General features: G+C 35.4%; 2 protein-coding genes across 11 annotated transcripts; one reads left to right on the forward strand and one right to left on the reverse strand.

The window, feature by feature from the left end:
* Positions 1–1,442: 1,442 nt before the first annotated feature.
* Positions 1,443–3,224, reverse strand: LOC692857 (acid phosphatase isoenzyme). 2 transcript variants are annotated; one of them, NM_001046702.1, is given in 4 exon segments: positions 1,443–1,606; positions 2,133–2,294; positions 2,726–2,913; positions 2,992–3,182. In NM_001046702.1, coding segments are annotated over 4 exon segments (480 nt in total). In that variant the 5' UTR covers positions 3,032–3,182; the 3' UTR covers positions 1,443–1,516.
* A 1,848-nt stretch (positions 3,225–5,072) lies between these two features.
* LOC101740243 (F-box/WD repeat-containing protein 9) lies at positions 5,073–17,889 on the forward strand. 9 transcript variants are annotated; one of them, XM_062668790.1, is made up of 8 exons: positions 5,079–5,190; positions 5,326–5,423; positions 5,648–5,796; positions 9,129–9,440; positions 10,294–10,565; positions 12,254–12,794; positions 13,999–14,118; positions 17,311–17,889. In XM_062668790.1, the coding sequence occupies exons 3-7, from the start codon at positions 5,686–5,688 to the stop codon at positions 14,080–14,082; spliced, it is 1,320 nt and encodes a 439-aa protein (XP_062524774.1). In that variant the 5' UTR covers positions 5,079–5,190; positions 5,326–5,423; positions 5,648–5,685; the 3' UTR covers positions 14,083–14,118; positions 17,311–17,889. The 9 variants fall into 9 exon arrangements, with proteins under 9 accessions (XP_004930056.1, XP_062524778.1, XP_062524774.1 ...); XM_004929999.5 differs by having other exon boundaries at positions 5,073–5,423; XM_062668794.1 differs by lacking the exon at positions 17,311–17,889 and having other exon boundaries at positions 5,078–5,190; positions 5,651–5,796; positions 13,999–17,208.
* The last annotated feature ends 1,375 nt before the right edge of the window (positions 17,890–19,264 follow it).

The following is a 19,264-nucleotide window of genomic DNA, read 5'->3' on the forward strand; positions in this document are numbered from 1 at the left end:
TGATAGCCCTACGGGCTATTTCAGCGTAACCGTGGCTAGTAGGTGAGCTCACGGGGCTTAAACCTGATAACGTTGCTAACACGAACCCTAGCAAGCGTCGTGCTTCGCAGAATCTACCACCGGATCGGAAACGCGACCCACTGAGAAGATCCGGCGAGAAACTCAGTGGGCTGTGTCTGAGAGTTAATTTACTCGTCGAGCCCTTCGTAGCAAGCGACGGGTTCGACGAGAACGGTGACCGGTGCTTGAAGTACCTAAAAGCACCGTTAGTGGATCGGGAGGATCCGAGATGACGTGTTTTGGGCGACGTCGACTGCTTTCCATTCTGTCCGCAGGATTGGGAGAAAGTACAGAATTTAAGTTCCAAATGAATATAGCAACCTTATTTTGGCAGCAAATAACAAGGGGTTTACAGTTAAACCTGTTACTTCAAACGACATACTTGATTTACAAAATTCATTGCAGTAATGTTTCAAGAAACGCTGTAAGCCATTAGACAAGGCAACAGCATTCAAGATCTCGCAACATTGAGACTGAGTATAGTTGAAGTCATAAAAGTTACTTGACATGTTCCCATTTTATTGATGGTTTTGTTAAAGCTACATTTTTGCTTCAAAAACCTACCAACTCGACCTGAAATACTAGAAAATCCAGCATATGCTACTAAAATACCCATAAATGAGAAAAAATTAATGACATCAAAAAAATTACCTTATTCTGTCTTGGCTAACTATATTCCAAGAGTGAGGAAATTGATGTATAACAGTGTTCTTAAGTTTTTCTAATAAATAAATAGTTTTTGTCTTCATGTCTATTATTTGAAATTATTTAGTATATAGAATCGTGGTGGTCGTGGCCTAAAGGATAAGACGTCCAGAGCATTCGTGATGAAGCGATGCACTGGTGTTCGAATCTCAGGCGGGTACCAATTTTTCTAATAAAATACGTAGGTACTCAACAAATGTTCACTATTGACTTCCACGGTAAAGGAATAACATCGTGTTATAAAAATCAAACCCGCAAAACTATAATTTGCGTAATTACTGGTGGTAGGTCCACTTGTGAGTTCGCGCGGGTAGGTATCACCACTCTGCCTATTTCTGCCGTGAAGCAGTAATACGTTTCGGTTTGAAGGGTGGGGCAGCCGTTGTAACTATAGTTGAGACCTTAGAACTTATATCTCAAGATGGGTGGCGCATTTACGTTGTAGATGTCTATAGGCTCCAGTAACCACTTAACACCAGGTGGGCTGTGACCTCGTCCACCCATCGAAGCAATAAAAAAATATATAAATTGGAAGAAGGGCATAAATCATATAATGAATAATATATATTTCAGCCAGATTAGTAAATAAATAAGAATTGATATTTTCTTCAATATCAGTGATGTTATGTGAGCCTTTAAGTTGAAAGTAAAAAGTTTTAAAGTTTTTTTAATTATCTCCATTATTGTTTTTTTTGGATTTATTCCCTTTTTTTCAATTTGTGGTTCAATTAATTCATTTTAGAAGGTGATGTCATTTTTCATTTGCAATATGCTCCAAAAATCCTTTAGAGCATCGAACCGACTGCTCGTAACATTTTTCAAAGCCTTTGGAATCACTATCCTGTAAGGGAACAAAGATTTCATTATAAACTAACATAGTTTTCCAATATATTTTTTTACTGGTAGACTAACTCTATTCACCTTATATTTAGGTTTAGATATGTACTAAACACAATCAAACTCCACTGTTACAACATTTTATAATTTGAAGTACTGTAAAAAAATTTAATTAACATTCTCTTTATGTATTTTTTATAAATACTCTGCGCCTGAATCTAATGTTTGTTTTGTTATAATCTTATTGATACATAATATCAAAACATTTTTCTAATTTCAACTAAAAGCATGAATGTAGTCCTGACTTGAACACTATTAAGTCTTCTTTATTAATGTGGCTTATAACAAACCCGATATGTTTTGGAGATATTGTATCATAGGAAAAATAGATTAAATGAACAGGTGACATTGATAGAAGAATAAGGCATAATTAATGGCTAAAATGTTGACGCCTTTATAATAAAATTGCAATTGTTTTCTAATGGTCGTTATCAGTTCTTATACAAACAAAAACCTCAAAAGAAACTTACATAGTATGGATCTCTTATGATTCGATCGCCTTGAGGGTCAAAATCTCCAAATAACAGTAGTTTCGCTTTACTCCCTTTAGGAGCTTTTTTGTTCAAATCTTTCATATTGGATTCATCCATACCAAAGATATAATCATAATAATCGAAGTCTTCAGAAGTTATCTATAAAAATAATTCAGTTTAATCTAAAATTGAAGTCCAAAAAGCCCTGTTTTTTACCTGATATGTTACAAATCCTGAATAAGGGATCTAACACTATTTAGATAATGACTGTTCAATCTATTGTAGCTATATCTGTGTGTATATAGTTTGTTGGATCTTATGTTTGTGGTCTGTGAGTATTTAACGGTAGGCAGCAGCTTTGTTCGTAAGTCATTCAACTTGTTATCTACTGGCCCCAGTAACAGCATAATGAGCTGATTAAGCCATGATACTGAGGCAATACAAATTATGTAATATAGTTTAAATATAATAATATAAAGTATAAATGTATTATAGCTGATCTGATAGACTCAATCAAAATATTATACAGGCATATCAGATTGTAATCAAACGAGATACATAAATACGAAGTTGAACAAAACGGTACTCACTTGTCTTGCATGGTTGTTGTATGGAACGTTATGCTTCTTCAAAGTATCTAGTGCTCTCCAATCGGGAGGATTACCGACATGCCAGCCCCCGATAGCTGCACTATCGATATCCCAATGTTCACCCAGATTCATGTCATTTACGGTTTTCTGGAAAACAGCCTCAGCAATTGGTGACCGACATATATTACCTAAAATGTTTTTATTTGATTCTTTACAAAGTCCGTTTGAATAACTATTAAATTATTTGAAATACATGATAATTTTACCGAGACAAATAAATAATGCCTTTTTCTTGTGGTCGACCATTTTTAATGCTAGTTTAATTGATGATTCCCGTTGATTCCCGTCAATAACCAAAGAGTTAGTATTTTAATTTTGTAGGTACTCTTTAATTTTGTATTGCGCTTAACTTTATCTCCATGATTGATTATCCATTTACCTACAATAAATACATAACCCTGCTTGTGATTAGTAGTAGTTTTGTTTTTCCAAATGGAAAGGCAAAGATATCATACTATACTGCCTAATCTTTAATAATATATACATAGGTAATAGGCATTTTAATGTGAGACCCCCTAATGCGGGTTTATGGCCTGGTAACGACGCTGTTATGCCAAGTCTTATAATTTCATCTTAAATTAATTTGTGCCTACCTACTGCTAGTAACTTCGAGAGACTTAAAGGATTTAAAGACATTTGCCGAACGTCTAGGTGAGCTCGCGAAGTTCAGCCTGGGAAACTTTTGCCCCATGCAATGCTTTGGTGAATCTACCACCGAATCGGAATAGCAGCGACCTACTCAAAATATCCGGCGAGAAACTCAGTGGGCTGTGTTTGTGGGTTAATTTACTCGTCGAACCCGTCGCTCCGGACGAAGGGCTACGATACGAACGATAACCGGTGCTTGAGCATTGTACCTAAATGCACCGTTAGTGGATCGGGAGGATCCGAGATGACGTGTTTTGGGCGACGTCGACCGTGTACCATTTGGTCCGCAGAATCGGCAATGTAGTTACCGACGGCCACGATAAGAGGGTTCTCGTGTCGTGCCGCTTTATCAAAATTGCTAAAAGCATTGAGAATGAATCGGGAGCATCCGATATGATGTGTTCAGAGCGATGGCGACTGTATGCCGTTTAGTCGTCCGGATCGGGTATGTAGTTTGTAGCGGCCATGATAAGAGAGTTATCGTATCGTGCAGGCTTTTCTATAAAGCGCTCCGACGCGGCGACGCTTTCTTCAGATACTTACGGATGTATACATAGAGTAAGTCATCGTAAAAATTTACGTTCTTCAAGTACCATGGTGCTTGACGGCTATTCTTCAAAAACGGAATTGATTGTCTTGTAGGATGTTCATTTTTTTTATTGCTGGGATAGGTGGACAATCTCACGGCCCACCTGGTATTAAGTGATTAGTGGAGCCGGTAGACATCTACAACGTAAATGTCGCTACCTACCTTGAGATATGAGTTCTAAGGTCTCAGTTTTTACAATACAACGGCTACCCCACCCTTCAAACTGAAATGCATTAATGCTTCAAGGCAGAAATAGCCAGGGCGATGGTACCTACCCATGCGAACCCACGTCCTACCACCGAAAATTACGCAAATTATAAATTATAATTTCGTAATGTGAGTGCGGGCCGCGTGAGCGAACATTGTAGTTTCGTTAGTCATAACCAAACGTGTGTAAGATTTATCGAGTAACTTATTATCCTCATTGCGATTAAATTATAGGATAAAGTCCACCGAGAATGAGCGCAGCGGGGTCGCAGACTTCTTTTATATGCGAATGGTATGTCATTCCTCTGTCAAGAATGATACAAAAGTTGGCTTTCGAGGCTCACTGTATGGGCTGACCCTGATGGGAAAAAGGATGAGGTGAACTGCGCCTCACACAGTGTGGGATATTTGAAGTGATATCGGAAGGGCAAACCTTTTTGAAGAACAGTTCTGGGCTTTTCGTCGTCGAACAAACGATAATTGATCAAAATTAATTAATCTGAGCGATAAAAATAAAGATATCTAGTAAGAGGGGCCGACTTAAGGGTGATCATTTGTTTAATTAATTATAAATAAATAAAAGACGAACAAACAATTTTTTTCGAACATTAACGAACAAACGACGAACAAATAATTAAAATAAAATATCTGAAAATCAAAAAAAGGGGGCCAAATTCAGTAAGTCGTCTGTGCCGTCGAAAAACCAAGATACGAGTCATAATGTTTGGTGCAATTTTTCTTTATTAGGAAAGGCAAAGGGATTTAAGCCCATACAGACTTCTTTGTTCTATATAATTTCTGAAATACGAGTCATAGATAATAAACTTAAATACGAGTGTTTGCAATTTTAAAGCATACCTAGGTCCCATAGATAATTTAAATTGGGCCTATTGGAGATCATAAACAAAACAGTAATTTTCATCTTTGGTAAATAATAATGTTGCTGATTTTTTCAATGCGTGTAAATATCAAAATAAAAATTATATTATAATATTAATTGTATTAAGTTCAAACTGAGTTCATCAACTGAACCAATTTGAATTTTCTATATTTAAAACTTAAGCAAACTAAACAAAATGTCCTAAACTCTCGCTAGGAAATTTGCATTTGCGCAAAAACTTGCGTTGCAGTTAAACCGTCGACGGCTGCAACAAACCGAGACAAAAGATAGATATTGCACTCCTAAGTATCTAAGTAAGTACCTAGCCACTTTACCCGATTAGGTATCTTCGTGAGTGTCGTGATTAAGATGGTAATAAAAAAATACCGTGTCATTCCAATCAGCTGCCTTCGACTGCCTTTCGCTTTTGACCTGTTAAATTCAAAGTAATAAGATAAACAAGTCAGTTTTAATGTATGCGTTGCCAAACATTATGGCTTTGTTTTGTGAACTATTCAATATTAAATATTACTTTCAGAAGCTTCGATCAACTTCCGAAACTATATTTATTCAAAAATGTGTGAGCTACTGCAATCAGTCAAAGAACAAATAACAGAGATAGAAAATGAAATTACTGCAAATAAATATCAACTAGATGAACCAAATTTAATTGACATGCCTGTTGAAGTAAGCATTTATATCAGTTTATTATTTATTATTTATTATTTATTATTTATTATTTATTATTTATTATTATGAAAGTAACTTTTGTTAAAAAATTATACTGGTTAATTTGATTTCACTGTTTAAAACATTGGGATAAGTGTGATTCTTGTTTCTTTGGAATCTGTTAAGTTAGGCTTTAAAGTTTGTAAAATGTCAGACCACAAAATAGGAAAAATACTTTTGTAAATGTAATCAGAGTTTTCAAAGCAGATACAAAAACAAATAACTTTGAGTAAGTTTTATTGTAAATAGTTAGGCATGACAATAGCAACTATTCTTCTGATAGTTGTTGCTTATAGATCTTCTACTGTCAAGTTACCTAATTGTAGCTTTATCAATTTAATTATCAATAATGGACAGAAAGAAGAGAATCACTACATTAATTCTAGGGTCAGCAGACTAAAGCACATAAGTCAAAAAACTCTACTTTACAGGAATTAAAAAAAACTATTTAGAATCTTATACATTAACAAACTTAATCATGTTTATTTGAATTATATAAGTCTATAACACTAACTTATTATTAAAATTAAATATTTTAAAGTAAATGTGATTATTTAATAATTAGATGACTTAAGTTATAAGGAACACAATAATAGTATGAGTTAAGTGAAAAAGATCAACAATTAAGATATATATTATAATAATATAAGTCATAAATATAAATAACAACTCAATGTTTAAATAAAATTCTTCTTCTTCATCGAGTTCTAAAATATCTGGATCAGTATTTCGTAAAGTTTTCAACGTGGGAAGACTTATGTAAAATTCATGGAAAATATCTGGTATTAAAGGGAGCAGCGAAATTAAATCAATTTTTTTCTCGATGGATATGGGTAATGGCTGTATAGATATTATATCATCAGTTTGAGAATCCCCTATGGATGATCTCCTTTTCATAGCAACTGTCTTTATAAAATTGTCACTTTCATCTAACGGTTTCATTAAACATCCTCTGCAGACAGGTTCACGTTTACCATGCACAGTACAAAAGTATTTTATGTCTTCATTCTAAGCTTTTGCTTTTCAGATTCAATAGCTCATATTCTTTGCTTAGATTTATCTTGAATTTCCATTAAAGACGCCAAGTATGCAGATCTTTTTGTATATGACCCCATTTGCCAATATTCTGTAAATATGGCATGCCTATCAGTTAATGTTCTTTACATTTCATTCTGCAAACAGGTAACTCGTAACTCTTTCAAATTCAAAAGTATAACACACTAGTTGAATGTCAAAAATAAATAACAATGTTATCTCTACCACCGTTTCCAAAAAAAGCCACAGTCCTGAGAAGAACCGGCGAAACAAACTCGGCGGGCTTTTTTTTTGTTTTTTCTCAAAAAAATTTTTTTTTTCAATGTGCGATCTGATATACATTTTCCTTTTAAAGTTCTGTATGCCTGTCCTAAATTAAGTTTTTTTTTTTTTTCTCTTTTTATAGTACGTATACTCTTTTTTGGAGACACATTAGGATTCATTAAAATTTCATCACAAGTACTTTGAACTTCACTTGGAGGAAACAATCTCTGCCCCCTTTAAATTTAGGAAGGGTGTAAGGCAAGGCTGCATATTATCTCCAGTCCTTTTCAATATCTATGGAGAGTATATCATGAGACGGACTTGTGAAGGCTGGGATGGTGGAGTTACCATTGGTGGAGTAAAATTGACCAACCTCCGATACGCCGACGACACCACTCTTCTCGCGGCTAATGAAAGCGAGATGGCTGCTCTCATGAGCAAGCTTGAAAAAATTAGCCTCGAACTTGGTCTTGCCATTAACCGATCCAAAACAAAAGTGATGGTAATAGACCGCATGAACAAACTGGAGCACACGGGGTCACTGCATCTTGAAAAAACAGAAAGATTCATATACCTGGGCTCCATGATTGCGAATACTGGATCGTGCGAGCCTGAGATTCGAAGACGTATCGGGATAGCAAAAACTGCCATGTCTCAGCTTGATAGCATCTGGTCCGATAGAAACATCTCCATAAAAACCAAGCGTAAACTTGTAACAAGTCTTGTGTTTTCTATTTTCTTATATGGGGCGGAGACATGGACTCTGAAGAAGGCTGATCGAAGTCGGATCGACGCGTTTGAGATGTGGTGCTGGAGGAAAATGCTGCGGATTCCCTGGATGGCGCATCGGACAAACGCATCAATCCTGGAAGAACTAGGCGTCTCCTTAAGACTCTCCACCATTTGCCTACGTAGGATCTTAGAAAGTGGAAGGAAAGAGGCCTAGGGGGCGTAGTCCCATGCGCTGGTCCGATCAGATTAAGACGACTTTGGAATCCAGCATCAATGTCGCTATCCACTGCGCGGAGGACAGAAGTGAATGGAAGAACAAAGTCCTGACAAAAGTGCTCAGTAAAGGTCACGACCCTCAGAACTGAGGAATACGACGCACGGAGGAGGACTTTGAACTTGATGTGGTTGGAAGTCTCGGTAATTCATAACATGGATCTCGTACAGAATCATCACTAGAGAATTCAAGTACAGAATAGTATGTTAAACTACTGACTTGACCTGATGATGTTGACAGTATAGGATCGTCTACTACTAAGTTCTCTGTGTTCAAAATCGACTGTTGATTTACATTTTCTAAAAAAGGACAAGGCAATTATCTATTTATAATGATATAATATTGATATAATTACGTAATTTGCAAATCATAATTTTGAAGATATGTGAAAATATACCTTCATTGCTTTCCAGATGAGTGGATAACGCCATTTCAACTAATTTCTTGCCTCTTTGAATATTCATCTTAAATAATTAAAATACTTAAGCACTCACACACAACTAACTAACACAACTAACTAACCAACAAACTGTGCACAATCGACAACATTAGTAAATTAAAACCACTTACCGAAGTATTGTTTACGTTATAAATATTTTTAAGTAACTACTTTCTCTAAAGAAATGTTACATTTTGATGTTCTTTATAACGTAAGTCAGACTTCTTACGTTAATAACTTTGTACTTATGGTGTTCCTTAGAACATAAGTCCAGTTATGTTTTTTAGTTCGTTTGATTATATTAGGATTTAATAAGGTTGATACAGAACGCCGCTTGAATACACCATGAAATACTCGAGTTTGATTTATGTGCTTTAGTCAGATTGTGTGTTGAGCAAAATGTAAACCGATGATGTAATAAAAAATAAATTGAAAATTTTGACTTATGTGCTTTAGTCTGCCGACCCTAGAATTAAACATGATAAATGTTGTGTAAAATCTTCTTATGAAATCTATTCTTAGAACACATTTGTACTAAAATTTCAGATTTTCCTACAAATATGTTCATTTTTGGATGCATATTTTCTCAAAAATACACTCAGTAAGGTGTGTCTACGGTTTTGTGACATACTAGCCGACGATCAACTATGGAAGCATTGGGTACAGAATAAAATTAAGGGAAAATTTCCCCCAGTAGGTGATTTAAAAAAATGGAATGTTGATCCTGCAGACTGGCAGGATTTATATATTGCAATGGAAGTAGAAAAGAAAACTTGGTGTAATGTTGAAGAAACCATGAAACATATGGTTGTAAAAGATGTACATTTTGCATCAGTTGATGCTGTGTTGTTAGTGAATGTAAGTTGCTAATCTTGATTGAAAATTAATATATTTTTAATTTTTTATGGCCTTAGCAAGCAGTTTACAGCTTATGAAAAGGGGTTACTGCCACAGTGGGTCATGATTCCGATTGAGTGATAGATTCTGCAGTACTCTTGCCTGAGCTAGTGTTGGCAAATTCTCAGGTTGAGCTAGTGAGCTCACCTACCTGTCTGGGCGTATCTAGAATACCCTCTTAGGCTACCAGTGAATAGGTAGGAGAAAAAAAGGCACACTTCAGGATTGATTTTTACTATAATACTACTATCAACATGTAATAGATTATGTGTTAGTTATTTCAATATATTACTATACTTAAAAAACTAGCAATTATAATTATATATAGTTTATTATTAGCATAGTCAATGTTTTAATTGTACTAACACATGATGCATTACGATATCTGAAAATAAAGTAATGTAAAAAAAGTAAAATAAAGCAGGTATTCATAACTTATTGTTATATTTAAACTAAGATAGATAGAGAAGCTCTTGTTTCATTGGTTATATGGATGGATGGATGAGCTCACTCCACCCCTGATGTTAAGCGGTTATATCAGCAGCTACTGAAATCAAAACATAAATGCTGCCACCCACTTTGAGACATGAAACATTAGCATGTAATGAAACTGAAACACATTACCGTTTCACAATAGAAATCATGGCATCAGTAAAAACTCACGACACAACTGTGATATCCCAATATGAATTCTGCAGTTCACCTAGAGATGTTTGGATTAACAGATGATGATGAAAAAATAATAATTGGATATTGATCTGCTTATAATGTCACTTAATTGTACCAATTTTAAAAGTTTATGTTTGAATTTCAGAATGGAGAATTGTGTATATCAGGAGGTAGGGATAGAGGAATGGCGTTGTGGAATGTTTCGGACATTAGTGCAAAAAGTGAAACAAATGACGGAGTAACATCACTAACGGACACCAAACCAAAACATTTAAGACATGATGCTCATGCAGGCTGGGTATGGGACTTGGCAGCAGATGTTGTGAACTCCGCTTCCAAAGTTTATTCTGCATCTTGGGATAATACTGTGAAAGCATGGGACTTAGCTACTGGATTTCAGTGTATCCAAACATTTCAGTAAGAATATTATAAAAAGTATTTTTATCTCCTGTACTAATTAATATTGGAATGTGAATCAACAGGCTTGAATAATGTAAAAACGTCTTTGATCAAAAGCCTAACACTAATAATAACTGTGTTGTCTTACACACTAACAATAAATAATGTAAGAAAATGTGTCTGGAGTAATAAATAATGTAAATTAAAAAGTAGAAAATTGCACATTAGTTGATGTTAACAGGGTCATGCATGATTTGTTTATTGCTACTAATAATGGTGGACGAGCTCATTACCCACCTGGTTCACCTGGTTAAGTGGTGACCTGAGTTCACAGATATCAACCCTTACCTTGCCTACCTTGTTAATACTGCCTTGCCTACCTTGAGACATGAGTGCTAAGTCTCAGTTTTTACTGTATAATGGGCTCCCCACCCTTCTAGCTAAAATGCATGATACCTACCCGGTGATGGTACCTACCCGTGTGGGTTCACAAGACGCCCTATCATCAGTAAATGATTCCATGGGTCGCTTGTTCTAATTATGTTACATTCCCTGCAGTCTTGAAGATATTGGTAAATATGTAGAGTGTATCAATTGTGATTTTATTTTTATAATAATAATACCAGGAATCACAGTTGAAAATTTAGTTTTTTGTATGTAATTTAAAAATAGTTTTTAATTGAATTCATTATTTACCGTCAATCTATACATATAAATAAAATTGAAGTGTCTGTTTCTAATATTGAAATAACCGCTTTTTACTACATGCATATGAATACGGTACATACACCCAAATAACATTTTTTACAATTTTTGTCTGTTGGTTCCGGCTAATCTCTGGAACGGCTGGACGCTGAGATTTTGACGAGACTTTCACTGATAGGTAGCTGATGATATAAGGAGTAACTTGGGCTACTTTCTTTAGACTAGCTTCGCCCCGCGGCGTCAATACGACAATAACCGTGGGTAACATCGCGGGACTCAGCTATCAATTATAAAATTTAATGTTTCCGAAACGAAGCGAGGGCGGGTCGATAGTTTAAACTAAAATCATTCCTTCTCACTACAACACCCTCTGTTGCTAGTTTTCTGACAGGCACTTGAGCGTAACGAGACGCTCCGGCAACGCAACGGATTCCTCATTTAGCTAGTCAAAGGATGTCCAAGCTACTTAGTCTTTATTGCCCTTTTCGAATCCCATATTTCCGTTATCCAAGCATAGAGATACTTTTGTTAGGCGAGAGGTCGAAGTTATTACATTTGGCATTTGGACTAGTTTAAACCAAATTATTTAACATATTTTGTTTATAAAAGATCGGCTTTTAGAAGACGTGTGGTTTTCGCTATTTCTTGTATTCTCAAATTGGGTCAGTCATTTACATTGGAAAAAAATATATAATTTTATTCACTCCACTTTGTATGAGGCAAAAAATCCGATGACCTTTTGTTGGAATACTTTTTACTGAGGCCTGTGTAATTTTTTTCCTACCTAATCAATGAATGGTAACTGAATATTACAGCTGGTAGGTGAGGTCATAGGCTCAACCTGATAGAGCTTGCTAACACTGGTCCTAGCAAGGTCACTGCTTCGCAGAGTCTAGCACGGGATCCCATGTTATTGACAATACATTATTAGAAGCAATCGCATCATTGATCTCCACTGTAACACAATTTTGTTACATTTGAATTATTTCAACTTTTTTCAGATGTGGAATGGCCGCATTGTCCGTGGTAACAGTTGGAAGTGAAACTCTTGCTGGACTGTACTCAAAAAATATACTTTCTTTCGATTTACGTTCAGGCTCTGGTCCTATTTATGTTTACACACCGCACAAAGGCCCCGTTTTGGGTCTTGATGAGTACGACAACTTGATTGCTTCTATTAGTGAAGACAAAACACTCGCTGTTTGGGATAGACGCGCCGGAAAAATCTTAATGCAAGATATAAAAATACCCACTGGAAAAGCCTACCCGGTTTGTTTGAGTTGGGGACCTGCCGCTCTGTATATAGGCGATTCTAAAGGCGCCCTGCATTTATTTAATCCGGAAACCCTGAAGTTTGTGCATTCGGTTCTAGCATGGCCGCAAAACCAACCAAATAATACTTACTGTAAGGTAACAGCGTGTCACCAGAGCGAAAGCAACTTGATTCTTTGCTCGGACAAAGGAGAAATAAAGTTTATGTACAATTGCTATCCGCCTCAAGAATTTACAACAGTCACTAGCACTACATCTGAAGTTACACAGGTACACACTAAAAATATATGTATATATCCTATCATAATTTAACTACATTTCAATTCATATACAGTTCTAAGGAGTGCCTTTTAATTAATATAACACTTGAAATAAGTTTAATGATTAACTAACGATTTAGATTGTAATATATGGAGTAATTTCCAAGTCTAACCTATAATTGACAAATGTAATTTAATCTATAAAACGAAAAAGTTGTTTATGTTCGGCACAGTATTCTTGGAGTTAAGCCCTTGCAATTAAGTTTAACGTTTAACGTATGAATTGCTCGATTACGGTACATAGATCTACCCCAAGATCTGTCAGCGGAATAAAATGTCCCTTCGGAATAAGATGACCCTTTAAAAAATTTGGATAAGGCCCATCATGACTTACGCGAGTGTGGTGTTCGTTCACGCGGCTCGCGCACACATAGACAACACCCAATCCCGCTTTTGCAGTTTAGCCGTTGGAGCTCTATGGTTCGTGAAGAACATACACCACAACCTGGGCCTCGAATCGATCCACAAACACGAAGCCAGCGTCGGAACGGTACTTCGATAAGGCTATTATGTACCATGATAATTACCTTATCGTTGCCGCCGCTGACTACTTCCCGAATTCTGATCACTTAGGAGTCGGTCACCGTAGTCGCCCTAGACACGTCATTACGGATCCATCAGATCCAATAATCGTTGCATTAGACGCCTTCAGCTCCAACACTAGGAAAAGACTTGGACCCCAGTAAACGTGCTATTTAACCCATGCATGAGCTTGTTGAGTTGCTCGCCGATTTTCTCCAGCCGGTCGCCATTCCGATCCGGTAGTAGATTCATTCTCGAAGCAGCTGCTATTGAGTTGTTAGGTCTCCATTGGAGGCGATCGGGCAGCTGTTAGCAAATCCCACCCCTCCTGGCTGAGCCGTTGCTCGCCTACCTGCCGTGATAAAACTGGAAAGGCCTCCGGGCCACCAGTAATCCTTGTCATAAAAAAGGCATTTTCATAGTGTTTAATATGTATTTTTAATTAGAAAAATGGGGACTTGTCTATGCTGTTTGAACACAGCCATAGTCGTATCGCTCGAACGAATTGTAACATATCTTATTTTCACCTTGAAGTCGTAACACTAATATACAGGGTTTAGGTGAATGCTTCCCGAAGCGACGGTAATAATATAGTAATGACGTCATTATTATCGATGTAAATATTGTTACAGTTGCAGTATCTCAATGGAGTTTTAGTCATCGGAACCTGCGACTCCGCGTTAGAATTTTGGGTGCCGAAAGATAAATTTCCGTGAAATTTAGGACTACAGGAACATTACCAACATAATAAAGTATGTAACATACTAATAACAAATTCCTGTTTCCAATTCATTAATAACTGGCTAATATTAATTTTATGAGTTTAACTTGTATTTTTATATTGGTTGTCTTGCATAATTTAAAAAATAATAATTATATGTTGTGTTGACTAATTAGTACTATTAATATATAAATGTTACTAATTATGGAAGACTGACTTAGACTAAATTATATATTTGTATATTTAAAAGCATAGTTGGTTGTGATTGAGATGGATCTGAATATCATTTTATATTACAATGGACGCATTGGATGGAAATAATCTTTCGACTCAAAGTCACAATAATCTGAAGTGAGCGCATTGCGTAAACAAGACTTCATTTATTATAAAAGACCACAGCTGAATAATTAGATGTAGGCTCAACTCGGATCTATATAATTATTTAATATTCAAGTCGAAAAAAATTATGTAATAGATTATGCAGCATAACTTATTGTAAAATAAACAAGTTGATTGATTATTTCTTTATCTGATGAAGATACGTAACGAAGGTCTCTCTAGAATAAATTGTGGAAACGGCTATTGGTTTACATTTAACTTTTAAAATGAGATTAAAAATCTAATAGTATATAGTCAATGAGTCATAACTAAGACATTTTATCAAAATGCACGTTTATACTTTTATATTGTATATAAAAAGTACATGTCCTGCTTTCTATTGTCATGTATATTAATTACTACTTATGTTACGAAAAACAATTTGATTTTGAAATATAAATACATATATTATGCTTAGATAGCGTTAACAGAATTTAATAAAGTTAAAATAAAAGTCTTCAAACTAATATTTCTGGCAGTATGGTAATTGTTAATGCATTTTATTAATTCAATACCTTACTCGTCAAATTTTGGCACTGAGTCAATAGCAGCTAAATGTAGTAAAATAGGAATATGTTCTGAAGACATCACTCTTAACTGTCATTAGATGGAGTCAAAAAACTTAGTACAATACACTTTGATGATGAAATGTTAAGTGATTATGTACATTTTTCTATGTAGATGAAATATGTAACGTTTTTTGTAAATGATCAATTTTACTGCCTATAAAATTGGCATACTGGCATAATGAAATTGATTCATAATTAAGGATCTCAAAGAAATTTATGCCCTGAAAACTATCAAAATCCAGTAATTGTTTGCATAATTTTTTAATGATGTTATGATAATCATTAGACGAAAATAAATATTATACATTTTACTGAAAGTTAAAAAATGTAACATTTAAAACATGTTATTTTCAGTCATGATAAAGTTTCAACTAAATTAACATTTGGTACCTAAATATAGTTTGCTATGTTAACCAAAATCTTTTACCGATTTAGTTTCAGGTTGATGGAAACAAAAAAGATGCTTGCGCCACAAATATGGCTATATAGTCGCATTATACTGTTACGTTTGACATAGCGCATTTTTTTTATTGCTTTAGCGGGTGGACGAGCTCACAGCCCACCTGGTGTTAAGTGGTTACTGGAGCCCATAGACATCTACGACGTAAATGCGCCACCCACCTTGAGATACCCTAAGGTCTCAGTATAGTTACAACGGCTACCCCGCCCTTCAAACCGAAACGCATTACTGCTTCACAGCAGAAATAGGCAGAGTGGTGGTACCTACCCGCGCAGACTCACAAGAGGTGAAGTTTAGTACCAGTAAAGTTTTACTGAACGTATTGCAACTCTCTTTTTTGTTGGCGCTAGTTTCTAAAGGATTCTTTGCAATTGTGAAAAATGATTACATTTCGTAAAAAAAAAAACTAAAGCATTCTCATGCAAAATCACATTGTTTTGAACTTTCGTGGCTATTTATATATATTTTTTTGTTTAACGGGTTTTTACCATGCTTTCTATCTATTTCATTGACTTTTCGGGTTTTCTAGGCTGTTGTAAGTGCCAAAATGACGAGTAAAGACTGCGGTGATATGTTATGTTGTTCTGTTCCTCCACTTCATTCATAAATTCCAAACCCAAGTATAAATTTTTACAAAATAATTTTATTGTTAAAACCTACAGTGAGTTTGCGAGTTAATCAGTCTTCCCTTGCACATAGGCTGATCGTAGTGTAGTACTGTCCTGATATCGGCCATATGCTTATCGTTCGCGTCAATATGAACTCCGTGATGATTTTTATTTAAAAAAATGCCTGATTCGATTTTATTTATGATCTGCCAGTGGTCCTTGTTTTTTTCTAAAAAATATGTGTCTTGATTTATAGTGAAAAACGGTGATTGGCAAAGAATTTCTCGATTTGTTGTATGCTGAAAAAAGGAGGACAAGGCAACAACTTTTTACTTTGCGATTAAAGATTTCTTTCAACATAACTGGTATTTAAAAAATTAAAATTCTAAGTGTGCTGTAAAAAAATACTAGGTACCAATTCTTTTTTTTTTTTTGGAATTGGTCTACATTACTATCGACTACTAGTTAGGCCGCAACCCTAGCGGACTATAAAATATGTCTTTTTGTAAAGAAGTCTCATTTCATCAGTACTCAACTACTCACTCACATCGCTTTTGCTATTGAGAAACTGGTACTAAAGACAATAGCTCTTACTGAAAAGTAGTTATGAATCAGCTGCTGGCCGTATTTACAGTAAAGCTGCAGCCTCGCAATCAATTAAGTTTTTACAATTATTATTTAACTTTCTGGTAGGGCGTAATTGAACACCGCAAGGGTGGACGCTACTTTTTTTCTCCACGAATGTAATGTTATTGAAATTGCATTTCTACCTCATATCATCACCACCACGTGCGGGCTCCCAAATTAACAGTTGATGGAACGTGAGGTCTTCTATGGCAAGAACAAAAAAAGATTGATTTAAAGAAGCTTAAATCATCCTAATTGTCTGTGAGATATATTTTATTATCACAGAATGCAATGTTTAAATGGTATATGAGGCGGTTATTTTTTTTAAATAAACATACATATTTTTTCGCATTCGCAATATCTTAGTTAAACTAAGATTTGCTTGTTCTATATTTTTCCTACGGATAACGATGTAGGTATCTATACTGCGATCTCTATTGTAAACTAAAAAAGTTAAATAAAAACATTAACAGAAATAACTTGTTTCATTAAAAAACTAGCTCTCTAGTCGCCGCTTTGCTCGCGTGGATTCTACATTATAACTACGGAGGGAGGGTATAGTTTTTTTTTCTTTTTTTTAGGCTAAATGTTCTGCCAGCAGTGGTAGAATTTGCTAACAGCTGCCCGAGCATCTCCAAAATTTGTAGACCCAATAGCTTAAGAGCAGCTGCTTCGCGAATAGATCTACTACCGGATCGGGATTGCGACCCGCTGAGAAGATCCGGTGAGAAACTCAGCAGGCAGATGCATTGATAAGTTGCAAGTCGAACTCTTTGTCTAGTTCTACGAGCACGGTTACTGCGGTCCCCAGGCCTACTCTTAGTGTTAGAGCTGAAGGCGTCTAATGCAAAGGTTATAGGATCTGATGGATCCGTAAGGACGTGAGAGCAAAGGTAAGGAGAATCATCTCACATGGGAGAAACATTTAAAAAGTGTCGCATCTGTGTGCTGTAAATAACAGTACAAAAACCTCTCATAATCGTGCTGATGTAGACAAAGGGTATGGTATGAATGTAGCAAATGTAGAACGAACTGAAGTACGCCGAGTTAGAAAAATAATCATTTCGACTAAAGTAGTGAAAATTTCATAAAACATGTATTTTATAAAACAAAGCAGTAAATATTACCATAAATAAAGAATTATTACAAGAAAATGTGCACCTAGAGTGATTTTATTTCGTAAAAATATATTAAGTGTATAATATATGCTGTGAATGGTACGATTATTGATTTAGGACTTTTTGGCGGGAACGCGAGAAGTGAAGTTGTGTGATTTGTTTTATTTTGTCTATTTAGTGTTTCTTCAGGTTTAAATGTGTAATAACGGTGGTTTATTAACTGTTTAATATCTGTGAAAGTGCACAAATGTGAGCAAATGAAACAAAGCCACTGGACGCAACTTCTCGGGATCCTCCAAAAAGTCCACTGAAAAAATCTTAGTAAATGACCACCATTTTACTAAGATTATATTTTATCCCATATCATCTCATTTTTAATTAATTCATCCCAGTTGATTGATGTCTCAAATAAATCATTTTCATTTCATTTCACTCCATATTATCATTTTTCATAAAAATATGAATATAAATTAAAATAAGACATGACTTAAAGGTCTTAGTTACCAGGTCATAAAATCACTTAAAAAAAGATTATTGATTTATTAACATTTCATTTTATGAAAGAGTATTTAACAAACCTACCTCCTAATGTTAATTATCGTTTAGTTTAAAATGTACCCCGATGCTGATGTGGCGCCACCCTAATTTAATACATTTCGACGGAGACTTTTCTCACAGTTGATTCTCCTTACCACTATCCACCATAAATATAACGCGAAGACAGAGAACCAGAATCTGCGATTCGAACATGAAAACTTATGAGACAGGCAGAGCTGCTTTGGTATTAATAATGTTATTTGTTAAACAACTTAAAATCTAACAGTATAAAAATAAATACCGAAAATTTGGCTTGCCTTTTTGCAATATTATTATCTTCTTTTACTAAAACAAAGCCTTCAAATTAAACTCTAGTTACCCGTAAAAACTACATAAAAATCTATTGATTAACTCTGAAAATGTTCGCGAACAAACAGATGATGATTCTAAAAAATTCTCGTTTGTATTTTTTTAGCAACTACTGTCCTTTAGTAGCTTTAAAAAAAAATGTTTCTTTGATGTACAGTGAACTCAAACGCACATACATCACTAACACTACCTATTATGTTTATTAGTTCTAAAGTCGTCGTTACCTAAACGATAAGACGTCCGGTACACTCGTGTTGAGCGATGCACCGCACCGGTGTTCGAATCTCAAGCGGGTACCAATTTTTCTAATGAAATACGTACCAAACAAATTCTCACGATTGACTTCCGCGGTGAAGGAATAACATCGTGTAATAAAAATCAAACTCGCAAAATTATAGTTTGCGTAATTACTGGTGGTAGGACCTCTTGTGAGTCCGCGCGGGTAGGTACCACCACCCTGCCTATTTCTGCCGTGAAGCAGTAATGCGTTTCGGTTTGAAGGGCAAGGTAG

The sequence above is a fragment of the Bombyx mori genome, chromosome 5, assembly GCF_030269925.1.
Source record: "Bombyx mori chromosome 5, ASM3026992v2".
NCBI classification, from domain to species: Eukaryota; Metazoa; Arthropoda; class Insecta; order Lepidoptera; family Bombycidae; genus Bombyx; species Bombyx mori.